The sequence below is a fragment of the Vigna angularis genome, chromosome 10 (genome assembly GCF_016808095.1).
Source record: "Vigna angularis cultivar LongXiaoDou No.4 chromosome 10, ASM1680809v1, whole genome shotgun sequence".
Classification (NCBI taxonomy): Eukaryota; Viridiplantae; Streptophyta; class Magnoliopsida; order Fabales; family Fabaceae; genus Vigna; species Vigna angularis.
This window is the reverse complement of record NC_068979.1, coordinates 9495049-9508098: the sequence shown is the minus strand read 5'-3', so window position 1 is coordinate 9508098 and position 13050 is coordinate 9495049. Positions and strand designations below refer to the sequence as shown.

The 13050-nt window shown below is 32.9% G+C and overlaps 2 protein-coding genes across 2 annotated transcripts; both read right to left on the bottom strand.

Annotated features, from left to right (window-relative positions):
- Window positions 1-718: 718 nt before the first annotated feature.
- LOC108335836 (uncharacterized) lies at window positions 719-2945 on the bottom strand. The gene has a single exon (XM_017572012.2). It carries the CDS (start codon window positions 2693-2695, stop codon window positions 812-814), a length of 1884 nt encoding a protein of 627 aa, XP_017427501.1. The 5' UTR covers window positions 2696-2945; the 3' UTR covers window positions 719-811.
- A 4904-nt stretch (window positions 2946-7849) lies between these two features.
- Window positions 7850-10147, bottom strand: LOC108335835 (uncharacterized). The gene has a single exon (XM_017572011.2). It carries the CDS (start codon window positions 9905-9907, stop codon window positions 7976-7978), a length of 1932 nt encoding a protein of 643 aa, XP_017427500.1. The 5' UTR covers window positions 9908-10147; the 3' UTR covers window positions 7850-7975.
- Between the last annotated feature and the right edge of the window lie 2903 nt (window positions 10148-13050).

Below are 13050 nucleotides of genomic sequence, written 5' to 3'. Positions count from 1 at the left end.
TTAAATCTTTTACAAAAAATATATATATATAGCTAAATTATTGTTTAAACTATTAAAATAACTATAATAATAATCAATATTAAACTTAAGCAAGAGAAACTACCTTATAAATTAACAAGTAAAAATATAACAAAAAAGAAAATAATTTTTTTTTATATAATATTATTTTTTATGGATTATACGGGTTAATCCGTCCACTTAGTTATTGGTCCATACACAAACTGCAAATTATAAAGAAAAGATCTAAAGAGACCAATAGATTAAAACTACTCAACTCACACTATTTATAGCACAATGACCTACATATACTACTATACATTGTCATTCATGTACATGAAAATAATGAAAGATAGAAATTTTATCTCCAAACTTTCAATTTCATGACTAAGGTTACCAAACAATAAACATATATAAAACATTTGGGTCCGTATAGCCATTCCAAAAAAACGTATGATTTTGTTTCGGGCCGGGTTAAACAGAACCACGACTGCTTCTTCTACCCACAAGCGCGATTTTGACTACCACCATTCTGTTCCGCAATTCGGCGACGGCCAAAGCAGCTGCCATGAACCGTCATGCAGAAACCGTTTCACCACTGTCTTGATGTGGTGGTCGGCGACGAACCGCACCTACATTCCGCCGTGGCCGTTATTATTTTTTTCCATTTCTTCTAATCTTATATTTTGGTTTGCACCTAACAAAATCTAACAATTCTATATAAAATCGCAAACATGTCATAGAAGATAGGAATAGGAAATGGTGCCATACATATTTAAAAACATCAGAAAAGAAATCAGAAGGGAGTAATCAACTAATCGACCACAACTAGTTTCTGATATTCTGAACCAGAAATTGCTGCTTCCATGGTTTCTACGGAGTCTAGCTCCCCCTCCTTGTCCAAGAACAATGTGAGCAAATTCTTAGAAAACCCACTGAGCAATGCCACTCCTTTCTGAGTTGCTGGCACTGGGGTGGCCTTAGAGTCTCTCAGATTCCAAAAAATCATCTGAGGCACCACATCGCCAAACCCTTTCTCTCCAAACTTCCTAGTGATTGCTTGGTAATCAGTCTCCCAAGGGTTTCTTGAGGCTCGATCAAACTCCATGTCACTGAACACAAACAACTTCTTTATCATCTGATCCGCTTTCAGATTCCCACTCACAGCCACCTCCAAGATCAGATCAAACACCTTCTGAAAATCAGTGTTCCCGCCCGCATCCATGTTATTCACAACCTTCCCCTTCCAAGGCTCCTCACACAACTCAGACACTAACAACCCCAATGCCACACACACCTCCATGGGCAACCCGTCCATACTCCCAGATACATCACAAACAGCCAAACAACTCTTCATCGTCCCTTTCTTCTTCAAATCATCAACCACCCTCTTCCACTGCAACTCAGACACATCCCCACAATCCCCATTATCCAATGACCTTATGATCTGATGGGGAAGCAAAGCACCGGCAGCAATAGTACTCTTCCCTGACTTCACATCCTCCAAGTAAGCCTCAAACCTCTCCTTATCATGCTTCAAAAACTTCTCTTTATAAAATTCCATAGCCACAGAAGCAACCCTATTGTAAGGAATCAAATCCCAACGATTGGCCCCTATAAACACCTCAGGCAACTCCAACACCTTCCTCAAAGGCACCAACACCTCCTTCCTCAACCGATCACGAACTCTATAAGCATAATGCGCCTCATCAACCCCCTCGTACTCATTATATTCCTCCCGAGGAAAAACCCTCTTCGCAATAGTTTCACACAACAAAGTGTGTCGATCGAAAGATGAGTCCACAGAGGGACACCATTTCGCGGCAAGACTGATTTTCGTCACCGACCCAGATTTCAAAAACTCGAGATCCTTCCTCAAACACTCGGCAAAATAATCAGAGACGCGATCATGAAGGAATCGAAAATCTGGGTCGCTTGTATAACGATCAACGAGCTTCTTCGCCAATGCCACCCTTTTCTCTTCTCTTCCAACATGTGAAAGTTCTTTCTCGGAAGCCTCAGTTTTGTCCTTCGCCGCGTCGACTATTTCGTTCAAAGCCTCCCTTTTCCCCTTTTGCGTAGTCCTACGTTTTTTTCTTCTGTTGATCATCCGCCGTTTTGCCTTGCACCGCAGTTTTTCCTTGCACCACTCTCTTTTTTGAATTTCGCGGGCATCGGAACCTTCTAGAAGGAGGTAAAGGATTTCGGGGAGGTCCTTGAAGTATCCAAAGTCAGAGAGGGAGGGAATGTTAGAAGCGAGGGTTTTGGGGTGGTGGCGATGGAGCCAGATCGCCGCGCCGTAGAAGTTCCGGCGGTCGGACTTGCCGGTACCGCGGATTCCACGGAGGTTGCAGACGAGTTTTAGGGCGGTGAAGGAGTTGTGGGCCCACGCAAGTTGGAGTCTTTGGAGGAGGGTCGCTGGTGGGGTGTCCGGAACCACGTGGAAGAAGAAGTCCAGACATGGGTTCCCCGTGGTGAGAAATGTTGGGGATAAATTTTCCGTTAAGGTCATGTTTGGGGTTGATGTGGTGTTGAATGCGGACACCATTAGGTCCATGAAGGGGTCACTTGGAGTGGTGCCTGTAACTGTTGGGATTGGAGCCGGGTCGGGGGTTGGGGCTGGGGCTGTTTGGGCGAGGGTTGCGGTGGGTTCGGCGATGTAGAGTTCAGGTGGACCTATAAGGGTTGGGTTGCTCATTGTGTTGACGAAGATAATGGATTATGTGATTTTGGGTTGTTAGGTATGAGCTTATGCGAAGAAATTAGAATTGAAAGAAAAATTTAAGTTGTGATGAAGTAGATTTAGTTAGAGAAGATGAAGTTCTGAAATTTTGGAATGATTTAGACGAAGGTATGTGTAGAAAAAGGGGGCGGAGAAAGGTAAAGTGATTTCTGCATGGGATTTGCCGAAGAAGATGGTGACACGGATGTATTCAGAGCTTACTCTTTACTTCGGAATTAAGTTTTCTTTACTTTGGAAAAAAGTCTTTACTCCGAAATAAGTTTTAGGTTAAAATATTAATTTTATTTCTACTTTGTTTTTGTTAATTCAATTTTAATATTTTTTTAATATGGTTTTAATTTTATTTAATATAAATCTTTTTGTTAAATGTAACGTGTCATGATTCTTTTAATTTTTTCATTTTTCTTAATTTAAAAAAATTACCTATCATATCAATAAAAATTATGTGTTAAGAATAATTATATTTTATATTTAATTTAGTTTTTATATTTATTATTTTTGTTTAATTTAATAATTTTTTAATTAAAATAATTTTATTTTTTTAAATTAAGATTAAATTAATTTTTATATAAATGTTACATTAATATTTTTATTAAACTTAAAACGAAAATTTTAGAAATAGAAACATTAATATTATTAATTTAAAACTTTAAGAAGTTAAATATTACATAAATTATTTAATATTTTATGTGATTTTTAATTTAAAAATTAATTAAATTATTTAATACTTTATTTAATGATTAAGTTAAAAATCAGTTAAATAATTTAATCTAAAATTAAGTATAAAATTTAAATAAAAATTTAATTTAATTTTAATTTGAAAAAAATACAAAATTATTATATTTTAAAAAATAAAGTAAATTAAATAAAAATAACTAATATAAAAACCGAATTAAATATAAAACAACAATACGTACACAATTTAGACTGGACATATGGATATTTTATTTTAAAAACAATTTAAAAAATTAAAAAAATCAAGTTACATGTAATATATATTATTTTTTTCTGTTAATTATTTAAACAATATTAGTAAAGATGATTAAATTTAACACAATTGATAAAAATTAGAATAAAAAAATATATTATGATTAAATTTACAAAACCAAATAAAATAAATGACTAAATTAATATTTTAACCTATATTTTATAAATTAAAGTCTCTTGTCAAATATTACAAATTTAATAAAGTCTCTTTTAAGTAAGCAGCATGTCCCGCATTGCAAATTTAAGAGTAAGTTTAACAAGGTTGTATAAAAGAGATTTATTGTATGAATTTTTTCATTTTATTATCTAACCTCATTTTTAAGATAGTTTTATAATATTTTTGTGGTTTAAAATTAACAATTTAATTATTTTTTATTTAATTTGATAGTGTATACTTCTAATACATTAAACTTTCGTTTTACTTTTATGATTCCTTAGTACTGTCAAAATGGGTTGTAACGCACAAGTCAATTCGGTGCATCACAGGTTTGAGTCGAGTTAGGTTTAAAAAAAATATAATTTTTTTTGCGAGTTAGTTTTTAATTCGGCTCACCGGGTTGAATCCATTGTGGGCCATGTTAGCTCACCAACTCACTAATTTAATTTAATTATTTATTATTTTGTGTTTCAATATTATTAGTTAGTATTTTTTTATTATATTGTAGATGATGACAAATAAGATATTTTAAAGAGAGAAAAATATAATAGATTTATCTATTGAAAACTCTAATATTATAAATGGACAAATGATACAAAAATTATCAATATTAAAAACTTATTTGTTCACCTTTTGTACACGTTTTTGGATTATGCTTGGATTGTATGATGTTTTTTATTTATTTATTTTGAATTGTCTTTTGAGTTTAACATAATTTTAGTGTGAAATTTATTTGGATTTGAATTAAAAAAATTATAATTTTTTTTTAAAAAAGATTATAATTAAATAAATCAGTAATTCAACCCGTTTAATCCTTTGAATTTTTTAAGTTGACTAATAAATAAATCGAATTAAATTGACTCACTGATCAATCATAGTTAACCAAGTTATCGGTTTTCACAATTCTATAATTCATATGATGCAAGAGTAAATCCTTGCATATCTCTTCCTATCAGCACGGATGAAAATTTTAATCTTCCCACAAATCCGTCACTTCATTTTCCTTCAAATACTTTGAATTAAGTTATTATTCACCTTCAAATACTTTGAATTGAACACGTTATTAAATGCAAATGTACAATAAATTAAACAGAACGTAAAATTCTAACAATTTCATGATATTAAGGTGCTTTACATCACTTTATAGAGTTTCTTACAACCTTTTTCAATTGAACAGTATACATAGTCACGATTACAATGTTATACAATTTTAGTTTTTATTTTATGTAATTTTTTTCTTCGTATTTATATTTCAATTGAATTTTTTTCTTTTATTAAATTATTATTCAGAAGGTGATCATATATTGGTTATTTTTTCACTTTAACATATATTCATTTTAAAATTATCTATATAATATATAATATAATATATTGTGCACCATATTAACACAAATATTTTAGTTCAGAATTCGATTCTCAATAAATCAAACTCTAATCTTCAATGGTCAAAATACTTGTCAGAATTCGATTTTCAGAGAACCATATTCTCCTCCAGTTTTTTATTTTTGTTTTGAATTTTATTAAAATAAAAGGAAAAAGAAAAATTAAAAATTAAAAACTTTAAAAATACATTAATTTAATTTTTTATTAAATTTATTTAACATTTTGAACGTATTTTTTAACTAACATAAAAGCAAAAATGTGTTAAATAATATAAATATTAATATGTATTATCATGAACAGTGTGATACTGTCTGAAGAATGTGAGAACATCTTTGAAGTACCCCAACTCTCCATGAAGAGGTGTGGACAAGAATCTTTGTGAGAAATTTTGGAATGAAAATGCCCGTTGGACCCAACATGGCCCATTTGCAGTGCCAAGCTCTGTCTAAACATTCCATCTCAAGCTCTCCACAATATACTTTTGTTGTCACTTGAATTCTCAAGAAAGAAAGTCTAATGTTAGGATGATGCACATAAACAACAGATAGGTATCTAACACATGTGATTGATTATTCTAAAAATACACAAGATACAAAATGTGTAGAATACATATATAGATATGTATAATTGCAATTCCAGAAATCCAGAAAGGGAACATATTTCTTTGACATCATAAATCCTTGTCATTATAGATCATTTTCTTGTCTGCAAATGAAGAGAGTATCAATCTCATCCCTTTCTTCGTCTTCTACAAAGAACAATTTACTTTTTTCTGTTTCATTAAGCAACCGTACTTCTATGTCTCTATGTTATAAGTTTTCATACTTTTCTTAAGGCTTGGATAATTTAAAGAACTGAATTATCCGTGTTAGATATATGCAAAACAAATGAAAGTATCAGTGTGCTTCATGTAGGAATAAGGTGTTTACCGAGAGGATCAAACCCAAAATCATTTTTGAAATTATGCATTATATAACTCTTCCCCTCAACCTCCTTCTCTTCCCACAAACCCAAATCTTCCTTCTTAACCATTGTAGGAATCACATCTGCCTGCCCATGAAACAAATACAATTCAGCATCGAATAAATTCCATGAAAGAATAAATTTAATAAAAAGATTAGAAAAACACATTTCATTTACCTTTTCATCCATCAAAATCATCTCCATTCAAAATCATCTCATATGTGTATTAGAATCACGGTTCTAAACAAACCACAGTTCTCTAATCCTAAGAGCTAGCTTGAGCGTCTCCCTCTTTCCATCAATGCCACTAATCAAATTCAATTTCCAGGCCATTCTGACCAATATCTTACATACATACAAAAACATTAGAAAATAAAAATTTTAAAAACATCTAAAAAAAGAAACGTAGAAAGACAAATAGGAAAATGTTCAAATTTCATATCGAACCGCAAACAACATAAAAAGCAAATTTTCCATGCAGAAACGAAAAATGATAAAAATTAAACCTTTTGAAAACTTGGATAAAGACATCAAAAAAGAAGAAAACAAGTTTTACTTTTGGAAGCTCGAAAACTTAACATGGTTCGTAATATAGAAAGAAATTACCTTAGGTTTTAAGGGTATAATCTTTTACTTTTGGAAGGTCGAAAAGGGGTTTCTACGGCATATGAAGAGAGAAAGAAGGAAAGTTAACAGGATTTTTGAAGATGAAAAAAACCTAGCACCGTGTCTGAATAGAAAGAGAATGACCGGGAAAGGGAAAATGACATAAAAATCAAACAGTTAAAAAGAAACGTAAAAGGACAAATGGGGAAAAGACTTAAAAACCTAAAAGAAAATATTGTGTTGAAATATTTAGAGAGGGTAGAGGAGTAAATTTAGTGGACGTTTCGTTGTTTATATTTTAACTGTTAATCTTTTTCATAAAAATAATCGCAACGAACAACCATAGAAATTTTGGAACATTATTATGATTAGTACAATGGAAACTTCAAAAGTATCTAATCTAGCTCATAGCATAACATGTCTTAAAAGGGGAAATCATTTCATAATAATTGGGAGTTTATTATATTGCACTTTTTATCATATCAGTTTAACCAACCTTTAAAGAACATTATTTTTGGAACCAGTTCATCCTTCAGTTATCATAACGTTTGGCAACATTTTCACTTTTATGGGATTTATTCACGAGCAAAGGTTCCAAAAAAAATTATCAAATTCTGTGAGATCATACCTATCAATTAGCTAGGACCAACAAGACTCAAACTCCTCAATGGACTCTGACATTTATGCAGGTCAGCTTCAAACGAATCAGGATTAGAAATTCCCTTAGGCATCTTTCCCAACTTCACTAAACAAGTACCCAACTAAAGGAAAATTTTACACGAACACCAAAACAATTTTCTACACCCCAGTAATCAAAATAGTATTAACCTCTCATCGAGACTCTTTGTCCAAAAATTAGAGAGTACAGGTGCATAATACAAGCACGCACGGCAAATGTATTTCCATGGAAATGGCAAGTTTTCAGATGGTGCATATTGATCATCAGGACCCACCAACTTTTTAACATTTCTTAACAAATCAGCCAATGCATCTAACAGAACAAAATCTTAAAATTATAAACAAAATCACAAACATGTTATGCAAGATAGGAATAGAAAATTGCACCACATCTTTTGTGTTTCCGATTCTTTTATATTATTTTAAAAGCATCAGATAAGAAATAAAAATTGAGTAATTCACTAATCCAGCACAACTAGTTTCTGATATTCTGACCCAGAAATCGCTGCTTCCATGCCTTCTAGAGGGCTTATCTCCCCCTCCTTATCCAAGAACATTGTGAGTAAATTCTTAGAAAACCCACTAAGCAGTGCCACTCCTTTCTGAGTAGCTGGCACTGGGGTGGCCTTCGAGTCTCTCAGATTCCAAAAAATTATCTGAGGCACCACATCACCAAACCCTTTCTCTCCAAACTTCCTAGTGATTGCTTGGTAATCAGTCTCCCAAGGGTTTGCTGAGGCTTGATCAAACTCCATGTCACTGAACACAAACAACCTCTTTATCATCTGATCCGGCCTCAGATTCCCACTCACAGCCACCTCCAACATGAGATCAAACACCTTCTGAAAATCAGTGTTCCACCCCCAATCCATTTGCTTCACAAACTTAGTCTTGGACTTGAGATCATCCCCTTCAATCAAATGAAGTTGAGGTTTATCAGAAAAAGTCACAACCTTCGCCTTCCAAGGCTCTTCACACAACTCAGACACCAACAACCCCAATGCCACACACACCTCCATAGGCACCCCGTTCATACTACCAGACACATCGCAAACAGCCAAACAACTCTTCATACTCCCTTTCTTCTTCAAATCATCAACCACTCTCTTCCATTGCAACTCAGCCACATCACCACCATCCTCATCATCCAATGACCTTATGATCTCATGAGGAAGCAAAGCACCAGCAGCAATAGTACTCTTCCCTGACTTCACATCGTTCAAGTAAGCCTTAAATCTCTCATTATCATGCTTCAAAAACTTCTCTTTATAAAATTTCATAGCCACAGAAGCAACCCTATTGTAAGGAATCAAATCCCAACGATTGGCCCCTATAAACACCTCAGGCAACTCCAACACCTTCCTCAAAGGCACCAACACCTCCTTCCTCAACCGATCGCGAACTCTATACGCATAATGCGCCTCCTCAACCCCCTCGTACTCATTATATTCTTCACGAGGAAAAACTCTCTTCGAAATAGTTTCACATAACAAAGTGTGTCGATCGAAAGATGAGTCCACAGAGGGACACCATTTCGCGGCAAGACTGACTTTCGTCACCGACCCAGATTTCAAAAACTCGAGATCCTTCCTCAAACACTCAGCAAAATAATCAGAGACACGATCATGAAGGAATCGGAAATCTGGGTCGTTCGTATAACGATCAACGAGTTTCTTCGCCAATGCCACCTTTTTCTCTTCTCTGGCAACATGCGCAATTGCTTTCTCCGAAGACTCGGTTTTGTCCTTCGCCGCATCGACTGTTTTTTTCAAAGCCTTCGTTTCTCCCTTCTGCTTCTTCCCAGTCCCCGGTTTTTCCCTCTTGTTCAACCCACGTTTTGTCTTAATCCCCTTTTTTTTCTGAATTTCACGGGCATGGGAACCTTCTAGAAGGAGGTAAAGGATTTCGGGGAGATCCTTGAAGTATCCGAAGTCAGCGAGGGAGGGGATGTTACCTAGAAGGGTTTTGGGGTGGTGGCGGTGGAGCCAGATCGCTGCGCCGTAGAAGTTCCGGCGGTCGGACTTGCCGGTACCGCGGATGCCACGGAGGTTAAAAACGAGTTTTAGGGTGGTGAGGGGGTTATGGGCCCACGAAAGTTGGAGTCTTTGGAGAAGGGTCTCTGGTGGTGTGTCCGGAACCACGTGGAAGAAGAAGTCCACACATGGGTTCCCCGTAGTGAGAAATGTTGGAGAGAAATTTTCAGTTAGGGTCATGTTTGGGGTTGATAAGGTGTTGAATGCGGACACCATTTGGTCCATGAAGGGGTCACTTGGAGTGGTGCCTGTGACTGTTGGGATCGGGGATGGAGTCGGGGCTACGGGTGTTTGGGTGAGGGTTGCGGTGGGTCCGGCGATGTAGAGTTCAGGTGGACCTATGAGGATCGGGTTGCCCATAGTGACGAAGATAATGGATTACGTTAATTTGGGGTTCTTTGTGACTGAGTTGTTGCGAAGAAATCAGACTTGGATGAAAGATGAAATTTTGGATTTTGGAGATGATTTGGAGGGAAGATGTTGCTAAAAGACAAGGGACATTTTTCTGGGATTTGAAGAAGAAGATGATGGGTACATGAGTGTATTTATAGCTTACTCTGTCCTTGGGGATTACTCTTCCCAAGCAAAATTTGCTAAATTTTATTGATGCTTAATTTGGATCTCGTCCATATGTTAGTCTTTTTATCGTTACCGTTTTTATATTTTATTTTTTCTCAATTGCTTATATTTTATTTGTATTTAGTCGAGTAGTTGGAAGTTTTTAAATTTGGGGATGATATACTTCAAAATCGAAGGTATCATTTATTTAAAATGTGATGTATTAAAATCAAATGGATTTCAAGATAAAAATATATATATATAGAATTTTGGTATATGACATTTTCAAAGGATATTAATGATATTAATGTTAATTTAAGAAAAGTAGTTACATTGACTTTGTATTTGTTTTCATGGATATATATAGTTACATTAAATGGGAAAACAAGTATTTTCTGTGTTTACTTTCACTTATTTATGTTAATTTGTGAAGAATTGATTTGAAGGAAAGAAAAAAAAAACTAAATCTAATCCTCACATTGATGAAGGGATTAGAAAAGAAAAATAACTTAACATAGATTTTTTTATACATATTTTTAATTAAATTATTTTACTTTTATTTCATTTTTAACCACGATTTTCTTTCTATTCCTTTAAATTCATTTATTCATTTTTCATTAAATTCATAATTTGAAACAAACACAAGTCTTTAGGTAAAAATAGTGACCTGATTATATATATAAAAAAAAACTAATTAAATACAAAGACAAAATTAACATAAACAAGTATGCACGCTTAGTATTTTTAAAATATTTATAAATTATTTAAATTTTAAAAGTAATAATTAAAAAAGTAAAATTAAAAATTAAAATGTGTATATAATTATATATATCTTTTAAAAAAATTAGTTATTAAAATAAAAATAGTATAAGTAATATTGTGTAATTAATATTATGAGTAATTTTTTTTTAAAAAAGTAGTTATTACAATGATAAAAGAATAAATATTTATTTTATGACGAGTAATTATTTGAATTAACAAAATAATTAGTAAAATGATCAAACTGAAATATTTTTGTATTATAAATAATTAGTTAAATTAAAAAATAGTAATTAAGAGGATGAAATTGAGTATAGATATCTTCTTTATGTAATGATGATAGAACTATAAAATAATTTTTCATTATATATAATTATTTAAATTTAAAAATAGTAATTAAGAAGATAAAATTGAAAAACCAAAAAACAAAACCATAAAAATGTATCTTTTTTATATAAATTTATAAATTACTAATTAAATATATTATTAACAAATATAGTATAAATTTAAGGATAAATTTATTAGAAAGATAAATTTATTATAGATTTAATTAAGTTTTATATTAACATAAATTTTAAAAAATTTAATTGAGTCTTCATTAAACTTTAGTTTAATTAAATTTTAAGCTCATCATAAATTTGAAATTTTAAAATAAATATAAGTTAGAACTTAATAAAAATTACATTTCTTAATTAAATTTCTACTATTTATATTTGACGTGTAAGAACCTATAAAATAGAATATTATAGTAGATAGGTCTATTAAAATAATGAGATCGAGTATTTTATTTTAAAATAATCTTATAGTATAAATAGAATTTTCTAAAATTTGTTTCATTATCTAAGTACATTTTATCTCTCTAAAACAATATCCTCTCTGTTTTCTCTCACTTCTCTCTAACTTTTCTCACTCTTGGGTCATCTGTTCAACGATCAGGAAGTGTCTAGACAATCCCTGTATCAAGGGCTACCAATCTGACCGATCAATTGGTTGAATCGAGCACGTAAGTGGTAAACCCCTTTCTTTGGTGTTTAGGGTTCTTGATCCTAAAAAGGATTTATGTTTGCATGGATCAAGAGTTACTCTTATTCAATTCTTGACTCAATTTAGGCTCTAAGGTTTCTCTTCTATCACCATTCGATGATTTGTAGGTGTTTTTAGAAGTTCCTTGCGGCACAAATCACAGTCGGGTATTTTCTAGAACAGTGTGAGGTTACTAGAGGTAAGGGAAGCTAGATAATTACTTTTAATCGAAGTATGTGGTGTGAGTTTTATGGTTTATGATGATTTAACTGTTTAGTTAGAAGATGTGGTTTTTTGTTAATAATACTTGAAGTAATTTGGTGAAATTTATGCTTTGCATGTTGATGGATGTTGTAAATATGTGGAATCTATTGTATGTATGTTTATGATGTTGGATTTGATGTGGATGAACTGAATTGTACCAAATGGACTGTTAAAGGAGAAAAGTAATATTGGTTATTGGTTATTTGGTCTAAAATGGAGGTTCAAGGTAGTAAAATGGTGAGAGAGGGTTGGTGAACTGTTTGGTAAATTTGGAATTGGTTATGAAGTGTTTGAGTCAAGTTTAACACTTGGAAATGTAAGAAAATTGAGTTAGGAGTGTGTGATAGTAATGAGGTAGAGTTCTACTTGGTTTAGAACTCAACTTTGAGGAAGTGAATTAGTGAAAACTTTAGTTTGGGGTGTTATGTGCAAATGGTAAGCTTGGAGAGTTTTGGTAAGTCATTTCAGATTTATTAGAGTCCTTAAGTTACTTGAAATTGTACCATAGATGGTAGAATTCAAATTTTTTTAAGTTAAGTTTTTGCAAGTTCTTGGTTGAGATTTTATGATGGTTTGTTTATAATGAGTTTAGAATGGGTTAGATACGCTTGGTTGAGCATAATTAGTTGTATAACACAATCTAAGAGGATTAGAAGTTGAGAAAATATTTCAAATTGGTAAGTTTTGGTGTAGGCTCATAATTCTGCAGTTTTGTGCTGTAGACTTATGCAGACTTGCTGAGCGAGTAGAGTCGCTCAACGAGTAGTGGTAGAGTCTGATACACTGTCTAGTGGATTCGCCTAGCGAGTTGTGTTGCTGAGCGAGAAGTTGGGGTTTGGTATCACTGTGAGTTTTATTCTATCAGCGAACTGGGTCGTTGAGCGAGGAGTTTGGAGTCT